General features: G+C 45.1%; 1 protein-coding gene across 1 annotated transcript in view; it reads left to right on the forward strand.

Annotated features, from left to right (window-relative positions):
• DNAH10 (dynein axonemal heavy chain 10) overlaps nucleotides 1-24,451 on the forward strand; it is a 272,004-nt gene that overhangs the window by 116,094 nt on the left and 131,459 nt on the right. Inside the window, exons 33-39 of the mRNA XM_089653648.1 lie at nucleotides 6,596-6,819; nucleotides 8,287-8,556; nucleotides 8,650-8,833; nucleotides 10,253-10,387; nucleotides 14,643-14,795; nucleotides 19,000-19,188; nucleotides 21,899-22,045. Of these exons, the coding sequence (XP_089509774.1) occupies nucleotides 6,596-6,819; nucleotides 8,287-8,556; nucleotides 8,650-8,833; nucleotides 10,253-10,387; nucleotides 14,643-14,795; nucleotides 19,000-19,188; nucleotides 21,899-22,045 (1,302 nt within the window). The remainder of the gene's footprint in view (nucleotides 1-6,595; nucleotides 6,820-8,286; nucleotides 8,557-8,649; nucleotides 8,834-10,252; nucleotides 10,388-14,642; nucleotides 14,796-18,999; nucleotides 19,189-21,898; nucleotides 22,046-24,451) is intronic.

Raw genomic sequence — 24,451 nt, forward strand, 5'->3', positions numbered from 1 at the left:
ATAAAAACCACCTATGTAGTCAGTTGGTCTCTGCCTTTCTGCGCCAATGTCCATCCTCAGACACTGTGGGCCCTGTGCGCTCGCGTTCCGCTGCCATGGCAGCAGGGGAGGGGTGGGGTGGTAGGAGCAGTGGCAGCTCCACCAGCAGCGGCTGCCTCAGTCTGCAGTCGATGATGAGTAGCTTTCTTCACCAGCGCAGTGAGGAAACTACTAACCAGCCGCAGCAGCAGCAGCATCAGGTGGACCTGGAGCAGGACCTCAAACAACAGGCTCGGGCCTACTTGGACAGCACCCTGCCAACCGAGGTAGACAATCCCCTTGACTACTGGGCAACGAAACTTGACCTTTGGCCCCAACTAGCTGAATTTGCCCTTGAAAGGCTGTCATGCCCGGCCAGTAGCGTGGCATCGGAGCGCGTGTTTAGTGCGGCAGGAGGTATTGTAACTCCGCAGAGGACACGACTGTCCACCCAAAGTGTGGAGAGACTCACGTTTGTGAAAATGAATCAGGCGTGGATTAGTCTGGATTTCAAACCACCAGTTCCTGACACAACTGACTAAATCCGCCATGAATCATGCCCCAAACATGTTATTATTTTTAACATAGGCCTCTGTATGGCCTTCAATTTAAGCTGCTTACGCTTCGCCACTCTGCCATGGGCCCCTGTACCACCTCCTCTTGCTGCTGCCAGGTCCAGAGTGTGTCATGGGTCCCTGTACGGCCTCCCATTGCTGCTGACTTCATCGCCAGACTCTGCCATGTGCCACTTTCAGGTCTCCTTACACTGTTGGTGGGTTCCATTTTGTGATAGGGTGCTGTATGGCCTTCCATTGCTGCTGCCTCCACCGCCACCCTGCGCCATGTGCCTCTGTCGTCTGCTCACGCTGCTGACGGCTTCCGCTTTTTAACCGAGGCCTGTGTTTGGCTTCCGAATACTGCTGCATCCACCGCCACCCTGCGCCATGTGTCTCTGTCGTCTGCTCACGCTGCTGACGGCTTCCGCTTTTTAACCTAGGCCTGTGTATGGCTTCAGAAGAATGCTGCCTACACCGCCACCCTGCGCCATGTGCCTCTGTCGTCTGCTCACGCTGCTGCCAGGTCCATACTGATTCATGGCCCCCTGTACCGGCTCCTCATGAACGTGGTTCAGCGGGTTTGCATCACTTAACGGCAAATCGTTGACAAACGCTGGGACGTTCAGTGTTGTGCGCATTAAGCCAGACACCAAAGGGCAGCACAGACCTGTTATTACTCGCTCAAGCATGGCTGAACAAAACCAGTCTCTACCACAAATTGGACCCAGACCTGCCCAGGGTCTCGTAAGTAGATTGCACGGAGGAGTAGAGTTCGTTATTGGAATTAACTGTGAGGGACTTTTAAACCTAGGCCTGTGTATGGCCTTCAATTGAAGCTGCTTCTGCTCCGCCACTCTGCCATTGGACTCTTGATAGTCGACGACTATCAAGAGTCCAATGGCAGAGTGGCGGAGCAGAAGCAGCTTCAATTGAAGGCCATACACAGGCCTAGGTTTAAAAGTCCCTCACAGTTAATTCCAATAACGAACTCTACTCCTCCGTGCAATCTACTTACGAGACCCTGGGCAGGTCTGGGTCCAATTTGTGGTAGAGACTGGTTTTGTTCAGCCATGCTTGAGCGAGTAATAACAGGTCTGTGCTGCCCTTTGGTGTCTGGCTTAATGCGCATAACACTGAACGTCCCAGCGTTTGTCAACGATTTGCCGTTAAGTGATGCAAACCCGCTGAACCACGTTCATGAGGAGCCGGTACAGGGGGCCATGAATCAGTATGGACCTGGCAGCAGCGTGAGCAGACGACAGAGGCACATGGCGCAGGGTGGCGGTGTAGGCAGCATTCTTCTGAAGCCATACACAGGCCTAGGTTAAAAAGCGGAAGCCGTCAGCAGCGTGAGCAGACGACAGAGACACATGGCGCAGGGTGGCGGTGGATGCAGCAGTATTCGGAAGCCAAACACAGGCCTCGGTTAAAAAGCGGAAGCCGTCAGCAGCGTGAGCAGACGACAGAGGCACATGGCGCAGGGTGGCGGTGGAGGCAGCAGCAATGGAAGGCCATACAGCACCCTATCACAAAATGGAACCCACCAACAGTGTAAGGAGACCTGAAAGTGGCACATGGCAGAGTCTGGCGATGAAGTCAGCAGCAATGGGAGGCCGTACAGGGACCCATGACACACTCTGGACCTGGCAGCAGCAAGAGGAGGCGGTACAGGGGCCCATGGCAGAGTGGCGAAGCGTAAGCAGCCTAAATTGAAGGCCATACAGAGGCCTATGTTAAAAAGTCCCCCCAGCAGCAGTGTGGGGAGACGACTATTAGTCGTCTCCCCACGCTGCTGCTGGGGGGACTTTTTAACATAGGCCTTTATATGGCCTTCAATTTTAGCTGCTTACGCTCCGCCACTCTGCCATGGGCCCCTGTACCGCCTCCTCATGCTGCTGCCAGGCCCGTAATCTGCCATGGGCCCCCGTACCGACTCCTCATGCTGCTGCCAGGCCCGTAATCTGTCATGGGCCCCTGTACCGCCTCCTCATGCTGCTGCCAGGTCCAGAGTGTGTCATGGGTCCCTGTACGGCCTCCCATTGCTGCTGTCTCCATCGCCACACTCTGCCATGTGCCACTTTCAGGTCTCCTCACACTGCTGGTGGGTTCCATTTTGTCATAGGGTGCTGTATGGCCTCCCATTGCTGCTGCCTCCACCGCCACCCTGCGCCATGTGCCTGTCGTCTGCTCACGCTGCTGACGGCTTCCGCTTTTTAACCGAGGCCTGTGTTTGGCTTCCGAATACTGCTGCATCCACCGCCACCCTGCGCCATGTGCCTCTGTCGTCTGCTCACGCTGCTGACGGCTTCCGCTTTTTAACCTAGTCCTGTGTATGTCTTCCGAATACTTCTGCCTCCACCGCCACCCTGCGCCATGTGCCACTTTCAGGTCTCCTTACACTGTTGGTGGGTTCCATTTTGTGATAGGGTGCTGTATGGCCTTCCATTGCTGCTGCCTCCACCGCCACCCTGCGCCATGTGCCTCTGTCATCTGCTCACGCTGCTGACGGCTTCCGCTTTTTAACCGAGGCCTGTGTTTGGCTTCCGAATACTGCTGCATCCACCGCCACCCTGCGCCATGTGTCTCTGTCGTCTGCTCACGCTGCTGACGGCTTCCGCTTTTTAACCTAGGCCTGTGTATGGCTTCCGAATACTGCTGCCTCCACCGCCACCCTGCGCCATGTGTCTCTGTCGTCTGCTCATGCTGCTGACGGCTTCCGCTTTTTAACCTAGGCCTGTGTATGGCTTCCGAATACTGCTGCCTCCACCGCCACCCTGCGCCATGTGCCTCTGTCGTCTGCTCACGCTGCTGACGGCTTCCGCTTTTTAAACTAGTCCTGTGTATGTCTTCCGAATACTGCTGCCTCCACCGCCACCCTGCGCCATGTGCCACTTTCAGGTCTCCTTACACTGTTGGTGTGTTCCATTTTGTGATAGGGTGCTGTATGGCCTTCCATTGCTGCTGCCTCCACCGCCACCCTGCGCCATGTGTCTCTGTCGTCTGCTCACGCTGCTGACGGCTTCCGCTTTTTAACCTAGGCCTGTGTATGGCTTCCGAATACTGCTGCCTCCACCGCCACCCTGCGCCATGTGCCTCTGTCGTCTGCTCACGCTGCTGACGGCTTCCGCTTTTTAAACTAGTCCTGTGTATGTCTTCCGAATACTGCTGCCTCCACCGCCACCCTGCGCCATGTGCCACTTTCAGGTCTCCTTACACTGTTGGTGGGTTCCATTTTGTGATAGGGTGCTGTATGGCCTTCCATTGCTGCTGCCTCCACCGCCACTCTGCGCCATGTGCCTCTGTCGTCTGCTCACGCTGCTGACGGCTTCCGCTTTTTAACCGAGGCCTGTGTTTGGCTTCCGAATACTGCTGCATCCACCGCCACCCTGCGCCATGTGTCTCTGTCGTCTGCTCACGCTGCTGACGGCTTCCGCTTTTTAACCTAGGCCTGTGTATGGCTTCCGAATACTGCTGCCTCCACCGCCACCCTGCGCCATGTGTCTCTGTCGTCTGCTGACGGCTTCCGCTTTTTAACCTAGGCCTGTGTATGGCTTCCGAATACTGCTGCCTCCACCGCCACCCTGCGCCATGTGCCTCTGTCGTCTGCTCACGCTGCTGACGGCTTCCGCTTTTTAAACTAGTCCTGTGTATGTCTTCCGAATACTGCTGCCTCCACCGCCACCCTGCGCCATGTGCCACTTTCAGGTCTCCTTACACTGTTGGTGTGTTCCATTTTGTGATAGGGTGCTGTATGGCCTTCCATTGCTGCTGCCTCCACCGCCACCCTGCGCCATGTGTCTCTGTCGTCTGCTCACGCTGCTGACGGCTTCCGCTTTTTAACCTAGGCCTGTGTATGGCTTCCGAATACTGCTGCCTCCACCGCCACCCTGCGCCATGTGCCTCTGTCGTCTGCTCACGCTGCTGACGGCTTCCGCTTTTTAACCTAGGCCTGTGTATGTCTTCCGAATACTGCTGCCTCCACCGCCACCCTGCGCCATGTGCCACTTTCAGGTCTCCTTACACTGTTGGTGGGTTCCATTTTGTGATAGGGTGCTGTATGGCCTTCCATTGCTGCTGCCTCCACCGCCACTCTGCGCCATGTGCCTCTGTCGTCTGCTCACGCTGCTGACGGCTTCCGCTTTTTAACCGAGGCCTGTGTTTGGCTTCCGAATACTGCTGCATCCACCGCCACCCTGCGCCATGTGTCTCTGTCGTCTGCTCACGCTGCTGACGGCTTCCGCTTTTTAACCTAGGCCTGTGTATGGCTTCCGAATACTGCTGCCTCCACCGCCACCCTGCGCCATGTGTCTCTGTCGTCTGCTGACGGCTTCCGCTTTTTAACCTAGGCCTGTGTATGGCTTCCGAATACTGCTGCCTCCACCGCCACCCTGCGCCATGTGCCTCTGTCGTCTGCTCACGCTGCTGACGGCTTCCGCTTTTTAAACTAGTCCTGTGTATGTCTTCCGAATACTGCTGCCTCCACCGCCACCCTGCGCCATGTGCCACTTTCAGGTCTCCTTACACTGTTGGTGGGTTCCATTTTGTGATAGGGTGCTGTATGGCCTTCCATTGCTGCTGCCTCCACCGCCACCCTGCGCCATTTGCCTCTGTCGTCTGCTCACGCTGCTGACGGCTTCCGCTTTTTAACCGAGGCCTGTGTTTGGCTTCCGAATACTGCTGCATCCACCGCCACCCTGCGCCATGTGTCTCTGTCGTCTGCTCACGCTGCTGACGGCTTCCGCTTTTTAACCTAGGCCTGTGTATGGCTTCCGAATACTGCTGCCTCCACCGCCACCCTGCGCCATGTGCCTCTGTCGTCTGCTCACGCTGCTGATGGCTTCCGCTTTTTAACCGAGGCCTGTGTTTGGCTTCCGAATACTGCTGCATCCACCGCCCGCCCACTGCTGCTGCCAGGCCCGTAATCTGTCATGGGCCCCTGTACCGCCTCCTCATGCTGCTGCCAGGTCCAGAGTGTGTCATGGGTCCCTGTACGGTCTCCCATTGCTGCTGTCTCCATCGCCACACTCTGCCATGTGCCACTTCCAGGTCTCTTCACACTGCTGGTGGGTTCCATTTTGTCATAGGGTGCTGTATGGCCTCCCATTGCTGCTGCCTCCACCGCCACACTGTGGCTCCACACTCTGGTTTTGGCCCCGTGACTGCCCAAATGAGTGAAGTGTGCGGTGATTCTAAGATCGACGGCACTCATCTGCATGTCATACTGACTGACAGTATTAGTTCTCTTCCCCAGCAGACTCCAAGGGCATTTAAATTAAAGGTACAGTGTTCTGCACTAATATAAAGGCTTTCTGAAGCCTAGAAACACCCTTTTTATAAGTTAAATTCGCAGCGAATATATTCGCCTCGAATCGAATTTATTCCGCAAATTCGGCGAATCAGCCGAATCGAATTTTTGAATAATTCGCTCATCTCTAAACATCAGCACTGCAATAACAATACAAGCAATAGTTATATTTGACAATTCAATATAAGCTTGCTTGAAAAATCTAATTTTATGTTGTGAGTGCTGCCTGTTTACTGTCCATTTCTTTTCACAACTTTTGGGTTTGCTGCTTCTCTGCTGTTTATTGTCAATTTCCAAGGACTACATATCCCATAATACCTTTCTGCTTGCAAGCAGTAATTTATGTACTGACTCCGCTTCCTGAAACTCCTCCTCTCAGCACCTCTGTAGTTCAAAAGGCATGTTCTGTGAATTCTGTGACACAGCAATGCCTACTCACAGGGCATAGTGAAAAAGTGCCAAGAAAATAAATGTGGAATGGGAATCTTTACAAAGTAAGTTTACAAACCTCACAATTATTCAGATAAATAGGAGTAGGCTAGAAATAAGGAAAATGCAGTGTGGAAATGAATATATGATTTTATATTTTGACTATAGATACACATCAAATTAAATTGGAGGATACACTTCTGTTTGGGACTGAAAGTTTCTAAATGTGGTGGGATTAATCTGTTTTCATTAAGCTGTTTAATAAAAATAGCTTTCTTGCTTGCAGATGTATGATAACATTGCATCTCTGAAGTTTCAAGATGGAGACAGTAGTGAAATGATGGCAACAGGCATGATCTCAGCTGAAGGAGAAGTGATGGCATTTCGCCAGGCCATATCAGCTGAAGGTCGTGTGGAGGATTGGATGACTGCTGTATTGCAGGAAATGAGGAGAACGAACAGACTCATTACAAAGGAGGCTATATTTAGATACTGTGAGAATAAGAGCAGGTACTCTATACTCCATAGTCATATTTATTAATACTTGTCTACATGGATGAACCTTCCTCTTATCTTATTATGTGAGAATCCATATAAAAATACCATAAAAGATGTGCTTTTATTCTTTTCTATTCTGTTTTTAACTTGAATATAACAGTATACAAAATACATTATATTTTTAATTATTTGCCTTATGCTTGTATGTAGTTATGACAAAACTAGGCTTCTATAGTAGCTTCCGGTGTAGGTGGCAGAATAATAAAAATACAACTAGAGTTGCTGCACATAGCAACAAATCAGATTTTATGTTTCATCTCCTGCATTATCTCAAAAGCAAGATAATGCCCAGCTGGTTGCCGTAAACAGTCCTACTGTTGTAATGAGTAAGCTTGCTTCTCACACTGTGCCTTGGGACCAGTGTCACTGCTTATTTTTTTTTTTTTGCACCAGAATCATGCTGCTGTTTGGCCAATATGGCAAACCCACTATTGATTTTATTATGGTGAAGGCAATGCTAAACTTATATAACCAACCAACTAATACAGCACATTTTCATAAATCCACATGTTCTACACCGAAGGCCAAGCTGTGCACTGGCATTTCATAGCTCCTTATCCCCAAACCCCACTGTGCTCTCCAGCCCCCAAGGTCAGCGCTGTACTTCAATCTGTTGCCATGCAATTGTGCACCAGCATACTACCCCTTTTTGTCCCCAACCCCTATTGTGTACCAACATTCCACATCTCCCGATCCTAAAGCTCAATGTGCACATGGAACTTCATATCTTTTTCCCTCAAGGCCCGCCGCACACTGGTATTCCAATGTTTCTGTCTTTAAGGACTTATGTGCGCTGGTATTCCATTGTCTGCCCCCATACAAACGTTCACGGTGTAGCAGAAATACAGAACTCTTGATCCCAAGGCCTACTGTGCAACAGTATTCCACATCTTCTGTGTAAGTACCTGGTCACACAGATGCGTTTTCAAGTGTGGCTTGTGAATTTACATCACATCTAATGAATGTGCATGTCAGTGTCTTAACATTTGCGATTTCTAAATTTCTAAAGTAGTTCTTGCATTACTTTTTCTGCAGTTTTGTTGTGATTTCACATACTTAAAATATAATGGAAATCCCTCTGAAAATTGCAAGAAATTGTTGAAAATCTTCACAAGTAGCAATAAAGTCTTCCGAAAATGCACCCAAAATCGCACTGAAATAGCACAGAAATTGCATGATTTTAAATCACAGTGGTGTGACTGGTGACTTAGTGTGTAAAAAAATGTTAATCATCCTGAAAAAATTAGGGGAACAGAAAACATTTGTCTGTACCACATCTTTTTACACAAATGAGCAAGTATGCTATTTATGTACCATGTCCCCAAGCCCCACCTGTTGGAGGAATAGGTTTGATGGGGATCTGCCTGTTGGCAGCCAGTGATGTGTTTGAACTGTTCTTACATTGTATTGATTTTACAGGGTAGACTGGATGCTTTCCTACCAGGGCATGGTTGTCCTGGCTGGCAATCAGGTTTGGTGGACGTGGGAAGTGGAGGACGTGTTCCAAAAAGTGAAGAAAGGGGAGAAACAAGCACTAAAAAACTATGCAAAGAAAATGCACCAACAGATTGATGAGCTGGTTACCCGCATCACCACACCGCTCAGTAAAAATGACAGGAAGAAGTACAATACTGTTCTTATCATTGATGTACATGCCAGAGACATTGTAGATATATTTGTCAGAGACAGGTAAGCTGGTGGAAAACGTTTTGTGAAATTACTTTGTAAATAGCAAATATTGTTTAATATTTTTAAATAATCATTCAAATAATTCTTTACCAGTATTATGGATGCTCGGGAATTTGAATGGGAAAGCCAACTACGTTTTTACTGGGACAGAGAACCTGATGAACTCAATGTCCGACAGTGCTCAGGAACCTTTGCCTATGGCTATGAATACATGGGACTTAACGGGAGGCTGGTCATCACCCCACTTACTGACAGGATTTACCTCACCCTTACTCAGGTGCTCTACAGTAAATCTCTGACAGCTTGTGTGCTGTATTAGCATGTAGTATAAGTATCAGATCACTTAAGCTTAGTACATACTATAATTCTGTATGACACTTGGTAGCCATGTACTTCTAAGAACATTTTACACTTAATCCATATATGAAGGTCAGTAACATGTCTCCATATTATAGAATCTGATGACGGAAGTGCCTGAAAGAAATGTGTTGCCCCCTAACAACCATTCAGCTGCCCCCTTACTTTTTATACTCTGCACTATGAGCAGTTAATGTAAGCAATGCATATGATTCTATTACAAGGCGCATAGTGTCTGTATAGATAAAACCAGTTTAATGATTACTTCCAGGAATACTGGAAACCAGTTATTTTTCAGCTCTGATAATCTGAAGCGTTGAACACTGCTGTGAATATTTTAGTTCTTGATATATTAGCATAAACTATCGGGGAACTACATTTTACTGCAATGCTTATATCAGGCTAGTATCAATTGGATAGTATAATTTAACGTATAATAATTATGTGTAAGATTTATTTATGGCTGCGATATTGGCAGTTAGGTGTAGATCTTAATTTTGGGGGTTGGTATGAGTTGTGTGGTCACTAGTTAGATTTAAGGTTTTATCTGGCCACACAGCTCAAATTTTAGGTAGAAAAATCAAAGGAGCTGGGTGGAAAATTGTCAGACAAACTGCAACAGCATCAATCAGGAGAGATTCCTGAACAGTGTAGATGGAGGAATCTCTGAGATTTCTGAAACCTGTGTGTATGGCTAGTATTAGGCTCAGGTTAACATGTAGACTGTCATTGTTTAACTCCTATATGACTCCTATATATTTTAATTCTCTGGCTGTCAAAGCTGATGCTGTGGTTTTAATACCTTCTGAATTGGAGGCCTGGAATACGTATGGAGATAAGAAATTCCAACACTTATTAAAGCTGGACACAACCAGATAACTAGAATTTTCAGATGGATGCCAACAATGCAACACCTGTACTTCTCCCATAACAGCCTAAAGGTTGGGCTGAGGTTAGGTAGTGTGAAATTTAGGCTGTTGAGGGCTAACTGAGGGTAAAGGTACATAACATACAAATATGTATGTAGGCATGAAATATATACTGTATGTTGATCAGACTTGGTATTATATTATCATCAAAAAAACACAGTTGACATGCAAATTCTTATGAATAAAATACAATTCTGTATCTGCATCATTTTCAAACCACCATTCAACCATTGGTTCAGTCTTTCAGGATGGTCTTGCTGTTCTTTACAAAAGGATTCTAAAGCATGGCACATGTTCTAGCCATATAGAAGATTTTCACTTATTCTTGGAAAAACTGGGTCCTTACAAAAATATGATATAAAGTAATTCCAATGGTATTTAGTAGTTATCAAATGTCTTCCCTTTTCTAGGCACTGTCCATGTATTTAGGTGGGGCACCTGCTGGACCAGCTGGAACTGGCAAAACAGAAACAACTAAAGATCTGGCGAAAGCTCTGGGATTGCTGTGTGTGGTGACAAACTGTGGGGAAGGCATGGACTACAAGGTATAGCTTTGACTTCCTAGAATGCATGTTCAAGCTTAACAGACCAGCAGTCATATACCTGCAGACCTGATAGATCTTTTCTGTCTGTTGTGTAAGGATGTATCTAGGCAGCAGTAGAATTTGACAAATGATTACAATACAGCTAATGTACATGTACGTGTTTTAGCCTCAAATATCTTAGTTTTAGGCTCCATGCACACTGGCTTAAAAATCGTTGCTTCTACAGGAGTTTTGTGTTTTGCCTGTAGAAGCATTTCAGTGTTATCCTATGGGTCCATGCACATTAGGACGATATATTACATATTTTAGGCTCAACCTTTAGAGGCAGGAAAAAAAAGGCTTCTGGTTTGTGTTTTTGATTGAAGCTTTCTGGCAGAAAAAAAATGCTAAACTTTACTAAACTCACCTAAACTGTGTACAAAAACGCTTGATATCAGCATTTTTTTCTGCCAAGGGAACTGGCGTTTTTTTTAAGCCCAGTGTGCATGGAGCCTATTAGTTACAATTGGTTCAGTGGTGAAAGGACATTTAAAATGGAGTTTAGAAGATTGAGTCTTCCTATGAGAATGCTGCTGGCCTCACCTTTTGTTTGACAACATTACCAAATGGTGCTCCAAAATTATATGCACTAATGAACAGTGTGTACCTCACCAGAGCGGAAAACATATTTCCCTTATAAATCAATAATAATTAGAGATGAGCGAATTATTCAAAAATTCGATTCGGCTGATTCGCCGAATTTGCGGAATAAATTCGATTCGATGCGAATTTATTCGCTGCGAATTTAACTTATTAAAAGGGTTTCTAGGCTTCAGAGAGCCTTTATATTAGTGCAGAACACTGTACCTTTAACCTCCCTGGCGGTATGATCATGTCAGGAATTTTGTGCTGAAAGCGGTACCATTTTTTTGCATGGAAATATGTAGTTTTAAATTGTAGGCTGTAATTTTTAGGAATAACTCACTGAAATCTATCCGAAAAAGAGTCTATTAAACATTCCGGATATGATAAAACTTGAAACACGAAATCATAAATTATAATTTAATAAATAATCATAAAAAATAATAATATAATAATAATAAATTTAATTCAATAATATAATCAAACCAAAAACACTGAAATTTGAAATACAGAGGCAAATTCGCACATCGCTGAGCAAAGTCGCAAAATCGTTTTCAGTGTCTGATGACGAATTTCCCCACAAATCATTATCACTCAATTCTGCAAGTGGTTCTGATTTACTATCGCTGTTCTAAAACCGCTTTTGATGTAAAGGGACGCTTTTTGGCCGCCATGGACTTTTCTAAGTTTCCAGGCAGAAAGAACAGTCAAAATGCAGGCAGGGCGCCGGACAAAGCAGTGGGGACACAATGTATGTGAAATGCAGTGAAAAAGCAATGACAGCAAAAATGTCATTTTTTAAAAATTTCAAATTTCCCGCCGGTTCCGCCGCCCGAACGTTCCGACGTCACGGGGACCGGAACACGGAAGTCAGATGCCGGCATCCGCCGGAGGAGATGGACGGGGACGCTGCAGGGGACACATCGTGGGAGCGAAGGACAAGGTAAGTGCTGCAGGGACCCCCACAGAACGCTGCATAGTAAGCCCGAGTGTAGCTCGGGGTTACCGTTCTTGGTATAGAAATTCTACCCCGAGCTACACTCGGGAACACCGCCAAGGAGGTTAATTTAAATGCCCTTGGAGTCTGCTGGGGAAGAGAACTAATACTGTCAGTCAGTATGACATGCAGATGAGTGCCGTCGATCTTAGAATCACCGCACACTTCACTCATTTGGGCAGTCACGGGGCCAAAACCAGAGTGTGGAGCCACAGTGTGGCGGTGGAGGCAGCAGCAATGGGAGGCCATACAGCACCCTATGACAAAATGGAACCCACCAGCAGTGTGAGGAGACCTGAAAGTGGCACATGGCAGAGTGTGGCGATGGAGACAGCAGCAATGGGAGGCCGTACAGGGACCCATGACACACTCTGGACCTGGGAGCAGCATGAGGAGGCGGTACAGGGGCCCATGGCAGAGTGGCGAAGCGTAAGCAGCTTAAATTGAAGGCCATACAGAGGCCTATGTTAAAAAGTCCCCCCAGCAGCAGTGTGGGGAGACGACTATCAAGAGTCCAATGGCAGAGTGGCGGAGCAGAAGCAGCTTCAATTGAAGAAGAAGAGGATGAGGATGAAGAAGAAGAAGAGGATGAGGATGAAGAAGAAGAAGATGAGGATGAAGAAGAAGAAGAGGATGAGGATGAAGAAGAAGAAGAAGAAGAGGATGAAGAAGAAGAAGAAGAAGAGGATGAAGAAGAAGAGGATGAGGATGAGGATGAGGAAGAAGAAGAAGAAAAGGATGAAGAAGAAGAAGAAGAGGATGAGGATGATGAAGAAGAAGATGAGGATGAAGAAGATGAGGATGAGGATGAAGAAGAGGAAGAGGATGAGGAAGAAGAAGAAGAGGATGAGGAAGAAGAAGAAGAGGAAGAGGATGAGGAAGAAGAAGAAGAGGAAGAGGATGAGGAAGAAGAAGAAGAGGAAGAGGATGAGGAAGAAGAAGAAGAGGATGAGGAAGAAGAAGAAGAGGATGAGGAAGAAGAAGAAGAGGATGAGGAAGAAGAAGAAGAGGATGAGGAAGAAGAAGAAGAAGAAGAAGAAGAGGATGAGGATGATGATGAAGAAGAGGATGAGGATGAAGAAGTAGAAGAAGAAGAGGATGAGGAAGAAGAAGAAGAGGATGAAGAAGAAGAAGAAGAGGATGAGGAAGAAGAAGAAGAAGAGGATGAGGAAGAAGAAGAAGAGGAAGAGGATGAGGAAGAAGAAGAAGAGGATGAGGAAGAAGAAGAAGAGGATGAGGAAGAAGAAGAGGAAGAGGATGAGGATGAGGAAGAAGAAGAAGAGGATGAGGAAGAAGAAGAAGAAGAAGAGGATGAGGAAGAAGAAGAAGAGGATGAGGAAGAAGAAGAAGAAGAGGATGAGGAAGAAGAAGAAGAGGATGAAGAAGAAGAAGAAGAGGATGAGGAAGAAGAAGAAGAAGAGGATGAGGAAGAAGAAGAAGAGGATGAGGATGAGGAAGAAGAAGAGGAAGAGGATGAGGAAGAAGAAGAAGAGGATGAGGAAGAAGAAGAAGAAGAGGATGAGGAAGAAGAAGAAGAGGATGAGGATGAGGAAGAAGAAGAAGAAGAAGAGGATGAGGAAGAAGAAGAAGAGGATGAGGATGAAGAAGTAGAAGAAGAAGAGGATGAGGAAGAAGAAGAGGATGAGGAAGAAGAAGTAGAAGAAGAAGAGGATGAGGAAGAAGAAGAGGATGAGGATGAAGAAGAAGAAGAAGAGGATGAAGAGGATGAGGATGAAGAAGAAGAAGAAGAAGAAGAAGAAGAAGAGGATGAAGAGGATGAGGATGAAGAAGAAGAGGATGAGGATGAAGAAGAAGAGGATGAGGAAGAAGAAGAGGATGAGGATGATGAAGAAGAAGAAGAAGAGGAGGATGAGGATGAAGAAGAAGAAGAGGATGAAGAGGATGAAGAAGAAGAAGAAGAAGGAGAGGACGAGGAAGAAGAAGAAGAAGAGGATGAGGAAGAAGAAGAGGATGAGGATGATGATGAAGAAGAAGAAGAAGAAGAGGATGAAGAAGAAGAGGATGAGGATGATGAAGAAGAAGAGGATGAGGATGAAGAAGAAGAAGAAGAGGATGAGGATGAAGAAGAAGAAGAGGATGAGGAAGAAGAAGAGGATGAGGATGATGATGAAGAAGAAGAAGAAGAAGAAGAAGAGGAGGATGAGGATGAAGAAGAAGATGAGGATGAAGAAGAAGAAGAAGAAGAAGAAGAGGATGAAGAAGAAGAAGAAGAGGATGAAGAGGATGAAGAAGAAGAAAATAAAAACATCTGTATCCTAAATGGAAACAAATAGATACAATGTTTCAACCGCTGTAAATGTGAAGGAACTGTCAGAGAACTGTCAGAAATAGCGGAGCTCTCTGCAGGGACACTTTTTGCCGGCTGTAGAAGGGATGAAAATCGGCCAATCGGGAAAAATTCGATTCGTGCATCCGAAGTTTGCTAATTTTCGGATTCAGCGCGAATCGAATTTTTCCTAATATTCGAAACGAATTCCACTTCGCCAAGTTCGATTCGCTCATCTCTAATAATAATGCAACAACTTTTATCCACAGATTGTCAGTGTCTATAGTCATAGTTTGTACTGTATGTACTAGATCGATCTGCTTTTACTTGAAACTGTATTTTTTTTATAGGCGGTCGGTAAAATCTTTTCTGGTCTCGCTCAATGTGGTGCTTGGGGCTGCTTTGATGAATTCAACCGAATTGATGCTTCAGTCCTCTCAGTCATTTCTTCTCAGATACAGACAATACGAAATGCCCTAATACACCACCTAAAGAAATTTCAGGTTAGTAAATGCACCTAACAAGTAAAGTCACTTTTGTGTGTGTTTGTGAGAGATCCCGCATGGTGCTAAATTGGCAGCATTACAGCTTCAAATTGCTGACCTAATTTTTTAATTGATGTCACTAGTATCAGAAGTGTCTGCTTATTCTGCTATATTTCATTAATATACACATATTGGAACTATCTCAGATGAGGAATGGTCCACAGTACTAGAAAATGCTATTCTCTCTCTCACCAACCCAGAAGCTTATCCAGCTTTTATCATTCACCGTATTCACCGTACCCCTCAAAGATAGTCTGCCTGGCATAGGAGGGACTCCCCCCTCTATCCCAGTTGCAAAATTGAGAACGGCACCCTTCTCCATATACTGTGGAAATGCCGTAAACTAACATGATACTGGACATACATTGTTGAAGTGATAAATAGATTTTGGAATTTCAGTCTTCCCCTGGATCCTATGATTTGTTTATTGGGAGCCCTAGATGAAAAACTCTATACCCCACATATTTACATTGCAGTTCTTCAAGTGCTGTTTATCGCTCGGAAACTTATAGCCCAGAAATGGTTATCTCGTGCATCCCCCTCTCATGTGACATGGATTAAAACTGTCAACGACACCTTTGTCATAGCAAAATTAATCTATCAACATATGGGATGTATGCGGAAATTTACAACTATTTGGGATGCATGGTTAGGCACTCCAGGACTAGCACAACCCAAACTAGTAAGAGACAGAATACTAAGTGGAGGAGTCCCTTCTGGCTTGATGTGATACTGCCCTTACTCCATACTTTATAACGTATTGTCTGTAGAACAGATATGCGTGGACATAGTAAAAAACTATTATTACAAATATCCCAAACTTTCATCCGGCGTTTCATGCACCCTTAGATAGGCACTAGAGTGACATGTTTGCCGAGTGTTCTTCTTAAAGAGGCAGCTCTTTTAGCTTTATTAAGGTTTAGTTTAATTGATGAATGTTGTTTTTCGCTGTTTGTTTTTCTTTTTGTCTTTTTTCTTTTTTCGATCTCTATTTTTAACCACTTGCCTACTGGGCACTTATACCCCCTTCTTGCCCAGGCCAATTTTAAGCTTTCAGTGCTCTCACACTTTGAATGACAATTACTCAGTCATGCAACACTGTACCCATATAAAATGTTCGTCTTTTTTTTCACACAAATAGAGCTTTCTTTTGGTGGGTGTCCTTTCCTTCATACATGAGGAAGGCATACACTTACCCCATGGCTCTGTCGTATAATCTATATAGTTTAACCCCATATAGGGGCCCTTTTGCTGGGGATAACCTGCTTGAAGTTCAGCCTGCCAGTGAAGGGGACAAGCGGCTCATCCACGCAGATATTTTTGTCCGAGACAAATAATTGGGCGAATTTCTCCGAGAAAAACTTAAGGAATGGATGAATTTTATACAATTTATCATGTGCTGGGTCATTTTGGGGAAGGCACTGGGTATTATCGTTGTAATGGAGGAACCGCATGATCATTAGATATCTTGTTCTGGCCATGACTGATGAGTAAATTGGCATATGATGGATTGGGTGGGTAGACCAGTAGGAGTGTAATTAATTTTTTTTTTGTGAGTCCCATATTAAATGTGAGGCCCAAAAATGGTTCTAAATTCCTCCATTGTTAACTTCTTCCATTCATAGGGATGGGTATAACTTGAATCTGTTGGGCATAGAGGTTGCACTGGTCCACAATTGAATTTAGCAAGACATTGGTAAAAATTAAATAAAAAAAATCAATGGGGGCAAAATTTTCTGTGTTCACCTGGACTCCTGGCTGGGCAGTAAATGGGAGGATGTTAGCTGCTCCAGAGGTAGGGGAAAGCCATAGGGGGTTTTGAAGGGCATATGGAAGAGTGGCATGGGTCCTAACCCTTTGGGGCTAAGGTGACACCCCACTAGTACCTGGCCTTTCTAGAGGTTCTCCATTTCTGGTGGAAGCCACTGCTCTACTAGTGGATGCCACTGTGCTACTTGTGGTAGCCTTCTCCTCACCAGAATGCCTTCGTTTGGTGGGCACACTTTCCTCCACCTCCGATTCTGTAGCAGACCCACTGCTTAAAATGTAATCCAAATCAGAATCAGACTCGGAGAGCTCTCCACTGTTCTTGTCAGTCATGGTTAAGATTTGGTAGGCCTCCTCACAGGGAAATTTTTTTTTAGTCATACTGGGACAGATGAGGCTGCACTGCTGGACACTGATGAGGCTGCACTGCTGGGTGCTGACGAGGGTGCGCTGACGGGGATGCACTGATGGGTGCTGATGAGGGTGCACTGATGGGTGCTGATGTGAAGTGATGAGACTTCACTAATGGGCACTGATGAGGTTGCACCGATGTGGATGTGCAATAATGCACTTCATTGAGGCTGCACTGATAAACTGCCACTGATGTGCACTGATGGGTGCTAATGAGGATCCACTGATAGGGAGGCACTGATCTGTATGAATAAGTTGCACTGATGTACACTGTAAAGCTGCAGTAATTAGGTAGCACTGATGTGCACCGATAAGTTGCAGTGATGAGGCAGCACTGATGGGCACTAATAAGCTGCAGTGGTGAAGCAGCACTGATGAGCATTGATAAGCTGCAGTGATAAGGCAGCACTGGTGGACACTGATGAGCCCTCACTGATGGGCACTGATGTGCACAGATGGGCACCAGTATGCACAGATGGGCACTGATGAGCACGGATATGCACAAATGGGCACTGATGAGCACAGATATACACAGATGGGCACCGATAAGCACAGATATGCACAGATGGGCACAGATGAGAATGGATATGCACAGCTGGGCACCGATGAGCACTGATATGCACAGCTGGGCACTGATGAGCACTGAAATGCACAGATGGGCACCAATGAGCACAGATATGCACAGATGAGCACGGATATGCACAGATGGACACCGATGAGCACGGATATGCACAGCTGGGCACCGATGAGCACTGATATGCACAGATGAGCAATGATATGCACAGCTGGGCACTGATGATCACTGAAATGCACAGATGGGCACCAATGAGCACTGATGAGCACTGATATGCACAGATGGGCACCAATGAGCACTGATATGCACAGATGGGCACTCACTGGTGGGCAATGATGAGCACTGATGGGCACCAATGAGCACTGATGGGCACTGATAAGCACAGATGTGCACTGATATGCACTCACTGGCAGGCACTGATGAGCACAGATTGGAAACCGATTCTCCTTTCCTCACACTCTATATTGGTGTGAGGAAAGGAGAGAGAAAATCCAAAAGGAGAGAGAAAATCCAGCCATGACCCTGCTGTGTTTACATTTGTGATCGTTCTGTCCAATGGGGAGCAATCACAAATGTAAACAGCCGCTGCAATTGGCACTTCACCCCCCTCTTTGTGATGCTCTGTGTCCGAGGGACACAGCCATCACTTACAGCGCTGGGGGTGCGCGGGAAGCGCGATCAAGGGAGGACGTCATATGACGCCCTCCTAGAACTGGCCGGCCGCGGTGAAGCCGTCATATGGCTATCACCGGTCGGCAAGTGGTTAACAAACAAAATGTTTTGGCATCTATGCTCATAACTTTTACATACTCTGATGTATACACCTTGATAATTTCAGTTGTCAATCAGCCTAATACTATTGTGATATTACATTGGTGTTTGTACTTGAATAACTATACACGTATATGGACCCAATGTTCGATAAAAAAAGGATCTGATTAAAAAAAAATATACACATAGTGGAACAAAATGGTATGAGCACTAAAGCTGTCCTACCTTGTTTGCTGGGATTTTGGATGCTGCTTTTGAAAGCCCTGTTCCAACTTTCACAAATTGGTAGTTTTTTTTTGCTTGTGTTGGTACATACACCCCTGCCCTTAATTTTGTATCATCTATTCCTAAATATTCCCTATCCTGCAGCTTTTTTCCAAGGAGTATGTGGTTGAGAATTTTATATAAATTAATATGATTCACAACTATTTATGTTATGAATGAGAGTTTCAATTTCTTGCTATTGGGCTTTAAAATGTTTTTAAACGACCTTTGGATCTGTCTAACTTAGCCAGTTGAGTACATTTACTTTAGGTTAAGAAGCCCTGCATAATGGTACTGCTGTAATGTATCCCATTAAACATGTGAGCGCTGTCAGTATGAAACAGTTTTTTTTTGTTATTAATGGTTGATTTTTAGTTTGAAGGTCAAGAAATTGCCATGGATTCTCGAATGGGGATCTTTATTACAATGAATCCTGGATATGCTGGTCGTACAGAGCTTCCAGAATCAGTTAAGGCTCTTTTCAGGCCTGTGGTGGTTATTGTACCAGATCTTCAGCAAATTTGTGAAATCATGCTCTTTTCAGAGGGCTTTCTTATGGCCAAGGTAAGTGTACTCTTGGAAATTTCAGAAATGGTCAGCTACACATAATCATTGGACATTTCCTAAAAAATACATGAATCAGGAACATGATTAGATTAGATTAGACATCATGTTTCAGTACAATGTGGAAATGTCAGTTTATGTATGTATTGTATGTGTGGGAAATAAAACGCCTTGATAAATGAGTCCTCTGCAGTACTTGCTGGAATAGTACAAGTATATTGCTGGTAACTGTTTTGTAGTGTGTCTTCCAGCCAGCATGCAAAGTTCTATTCTCTCTCCATGCACCACATATTGAATAAAGCCCTTTATTTACAGACATCCAAAGTTAAGTAAAAGTTACATACAGACCTTGACAAGTCAGAGCAGTAACTTATTTTCTCATGGGTTCAGTATAACGATTCAGGAGAGACAGCTGTCTGAAAGGGGACAACTCTTGCTGTGCTGTCTTTAGCTAACCCACATTGCTTTGGCACTCCTCTGTCATGAAATAATGTTTATTTGTAAAGCACAGATATTTAAAAATAACATCCCAAAACCATATTAGCTTCCCTAGTCACTAAAAACGTATATTTCAGGTTGTGAAAGATATAAGCCATCTGACAGTTCTTTTAAATCTTGGGTATTTCATTGGGGGATCTCTGTGTTTGAGGTCTTGGGTTGAGAACCATAACAAGAGGACCCCACTGTCCCTCTTGGTATATTACTGTATTCATATGATGTTGAATGAAGAGGGAGATACTGAAATACCCCCGCAAAAACTTTCAGGTAAATAGGGAGTGAATAAGGAATTATTGTATGGAGATCTTGCTCTTGGAACATGGCCGGATCTAGGGGGGTGCTGGGGTGGGCTGTGCCCCCTCAGATTTTGGCTGTGTCCCACCTCCCTTCCCAAAGCCATAAGCTCTCTCCACCTGCCTGAGCCTCATATGGTTTGCAGGGGCCAGCAAGAAAGCTATACATAAGGGTTGCCACTACACTATAGTTCTGTATTAAAATACATGTCATCCTATCCCACCCCGCATAGTAGGCTAGCTGGCTGGCCTAGGACTTGGGAGAAAGCAGCGGTGTCAGGAGTGAGGGACTTAAAAGAGGACTTTAGCTACCCTTTGGCTGAGAAGGCAGCAGGAGGCAGCCCTTCCACTGCCTCCACAGCCATTGAGTACACAGGGTGCGCTATCCATCACTGCAAAGCCACGTGTTTCCTGTCTTCATGCTGGATGGAGCAGCTATGCAAGGAAGCTCCTGCACAGACTGAAGTGAGGACAGCAGGAGAAATAGTGTTTGGCCACAGAGGTGACTGTACAGTGCATAGCCTGTGGCCCCTTGCCCCCCTTTTAATCACAGTCACTGCAATGCCACCCATATTACTGTCCTTTTAACCAGGGTGAAAGTAACCTTACACCTGTGCAGCATATGGGTCAGCTTACTGTCGCCGCATGGTAAAAGGACAGCAATATGGGTGACTGTTACTAGTCCAGGTTCACACCAGCCAGTGCTCTGAAAAACAATCTGTGGTGGATCACTTTTCAAAGTGCGGCTAAGCAGAGAAGGTCAGGCATTTAGGAAGCAATCCTGCCACATCCTGTATGCATGTGTTTTTTGTTTTGCCAAACAGCAGCTTATAATGGGGAAAAACCACTGGAACTGCAAGCCAAGAGTTATTTCTCACAGTTGCAGCATGGCCCTATTGATTTGAATGGCTGAGTTTGAGCCACATTAAATATGCCACAGCACATGAACAGCCTCCTCCAGCTGTATTTTAGAGTTTACGTGTGAGGCCTGGGGTGGTGAAACTGCAGCTCAGCCACCTGTTTTTGCTGCCCCCTGTGCAAATGCTTTTTTAAAGAGGGCAAAATGATCTGTCTGCAAGTGCTGACCCTTTAAAAATAGGTAGAAGACTGTGCATTTTGTGCTTTGCACACTCCTGACCCCTGCGCTCTGTACAGTACATATTCCTGTCTGTGACTTGTGACATAGTAAGTGCAGTGTGTACAGTGAGTAAGCACAGATTCTGTTTAATCATCCCCTTTAAGGCGCAGGTAGGCAAAATCTGTCCTCTGCGTCACTTACTACTGACTTCTGCCTTACTTACTGCTAACCCCTGGAGCTGACAAGTTCAGCTAAAATATCAGTTTTCTATGGAATGACTTATTAAATGAAGCGTGTGGTTGATGAAGATGGAAGTGTAATTGGTGTAGTCATCTTGTTATGGGTTACTGCTAATATATCACATGTATATTTTGAGTTGACAATCAGTTTGCAAGGATATGGGCGGCACAGTGGCTTAGTGGTTAGCACGCCTGCCTTGCAGTAAATGGGTCATGGGTTCGATTCCCGACCATGTCGCCTCCTGCATGGAGTTTGCATGTTCTCCCTGTGCTTGCGTGGGTTTTCTCTGGGTGCTCCGGTTTCCTCCCACACTCCAAAGACATGCTGGTAGGTTAATTGGATCCTGTCTAAATTGGCCCTAGTATGTGTATGAATGTAAGTTAGGGACCTTAGATTGTACACTCCTTGAGGATTAGGGACTGATGTGAATGTACAATATATATGTGTAAAGCGCTGCGTAAATTGACAGCGCTATATAAGTACCTGAAATAAATAAAATATAATAAAAATCTAGAGATCTACAGCTTTAAAAAGCTTTACTTTATGTAAAAAAAAAGGTACATCTGTAACATGTTAAATAACCTCATTTGTAACATTCCAGAATTTGGCGAAAAAGATGACTGTGTTGTATAAACTTGCCCGAGAACAACTGTCCAAGCAACATCATTATGATTTTGGACTGCGTGCACTGAAGTCTGTCCTGGTGATGGCTGGAGAGCTGAAGAGAGGCTCACCGGACCTGAATGAGGTAAATATATCTGGCTTTGTCAGAGAAGGTGTGACCATGATGCACTGTACATAATATTTTGTAGTTGTGGTGTTTATTGTTTTGTATGGCCCTTTGTGAAGTATAAATCAGAAAACTATTAAAGGTTACACACATAAATGATGATTTCAGCACAACTGTGCAACAATGTCCCAAAGTTATAGGCACAAATGATTCCATCAGAGAAATTTGGGTGAGTGAGATCAATGTGGATAGAGATGACAGATTAAAACCAGCCAAAAAGACAAAGCATATCTAGGGAAAACAGAAGAAAAAAAGTGTGTGTGTGTGTGTGTGTGTGTGTGGGGGGGGGGGGGGGGTAGCCAAAGGGCTACCAATTGGAGAGAAGAAAGGTAAAGGAAAAAAGGGCAGCATCCCTCCATCTGACCCGTTACCCAAGACTTCAAACTTTCAAGTGTATCAAACCTCTCAGTGTGGAGAACTAGTATGCATGAGAGCTTCATATTTTGTAGTGGTAGAGACTTTGCCAGAATATGACAAAAATATCTCTGCTGGAGACAAATAACTCTTCTATGTCATCTAGGCCATCCACAAAACTATAGTGGGAGCATAGGTTTGTTTCCATAGATCTGGGATACAGCTCCTGGCAGAATTGATCTAAGAAGCTCAGCGAACCTCTGCCAAAGGAACTGCCAGTATGACCATGACCAGAATATGTGCAGAAGATCACTCAGGGCCCGCTTCAAACTACCAGCACAAGATAGAAATGTCTGGCATCTGGAGATGCAGAATATGTGACGTCCTGTAACATTCCTGATATTTTATAAAAAACAACAAATTATGTGTGAAGTACAGGATTCTGTCCTTTTGCTCCTGTGACCACTATAAGTGCAAATTCTGTTTTCATTTCAACATAATCTTCAAGTGGAGAATACATTGTAAATGAGAGAAATCGTTTGCCTGGGGGAAACTTGCTGTACACATGCAGTTTCAAAAGGCATGTCAATTCCGAAGAAGTCTTCAGCCTGCAGTAAGAAGTGAATAAAATGTGAAAACATTCTATAAAAGCCCAGAAGAGCCAGGTGACCATCAACGAACGGATTGTCTCCTCTAGCCCAATAGCAGGACATTTGAAAGGTATAGGCTCTAAATATCCCTGCTTGGAGTACATTTTGGAAGGAAGGAACATATACCCCTGGAGAAAATTAAGTATTTCCTGAAATGGGTCCATGTAACACCCATCAGGGTAGAGTATATAAGGAGATGGCCATGTAGGCCTGTACCAAAAATATGTATAAAATCAGCGAGCGCTTAAAAGGTAGCCGCTATTGCACATAAAGGTAACCAAAGTAAACCTCAAAAGACATGAATAAGTAAAAGTGCATAGCTAAAAGATCTATCTAAGATGTCAAGTAAAACGCATGAATAGATTAATGAATTATTGCAAAGTGCTACAGTGCCAATGATCAACGTAAATAAAATTATAAATAAGTGTCCATGAAACTGTGACAGTCGGTATTCAGGTGATCATCAATCTTATGCAATGTGCTGATAGATTATTCAATGATGTGCCAAAGGTGTGGTAAAAATACCGACTCACGAGATGCGTATTTTAAATACGCATATAAGTAATACAGCCAGAGGTCCCCTTAAAGGCGGAACGGATGAAGCAAACCAGATACGGAATCTCCTACCTCTGGATACTAAGCAGCCCTGTAGTTGTCTTCCAAATGTATAAGGTGTATTCCTGCTAGAGGTCCCCTTAAGGTGGGATGGATGATACAGCCTGGAATGGAATCTCTCTCCTCTGGATCCTTTGCAGTACTGAAGCTATCTTCCAAGCTAGGCTCTGTGAATTAATTAGCTCAGTGTAGAGCCAGGCAAAAAGTTGCCCATAGTGTAGTATTTCAAATGTAGTAAAGGTTTATTAGTAATCCACGTGGTAAGTAAACAGGTAAGTTAAAACTAATATAATGTAGTGTCTGAGTGGATAAGGACTAACCGTCCACCAAGCAGGATGGCCGCCGGACCTTCCCGAGGCTCCGGCGGCGGCGTGATGTCACGGCGTATTGGCTCCTTCACCAGCATCAGCCATTGTTTGGTGGAGCTGTGACTGTACCAATCTATCACTCTAGAAATGTAGCATGTGGCACATTTTAATGATGGGGTTTAACCACCCCCCAACCTACAAATGTAAATGTACCCTTACTGTTCTGAGTCACCTATAATGTGCTTTCACACTGATGTGCTGCTGTATACCTGCGCCGTGGGTACAATGCAGTGCATCTGTGACTTTCCTGAGTTAGCTGTAATTTGTCATAGACTTCTATTACATCCTGTAGGTGTGGTGTACTTTCTAAAAGCGCACCAAAACACCTGCATTCAGGAATTTTGGTGCACTTTCAGAAAGTGCACCAAACCCACAGG

Source organism: Staurois parvus, unplaced genomic scaffold (assembly GCF_062004578.1).
Source record: "Staurois parvus isolate SC_StPar_1 unplaced genomic scaffold, SC_StPar_1.0 ptg000719l, whole genome shotgun sequence".
Lineage (NCBI taxonomy): Eukaryota > Metazoa > Chordata > Amphibia > Anura > Ranidae > Staurois > Staurois parvus.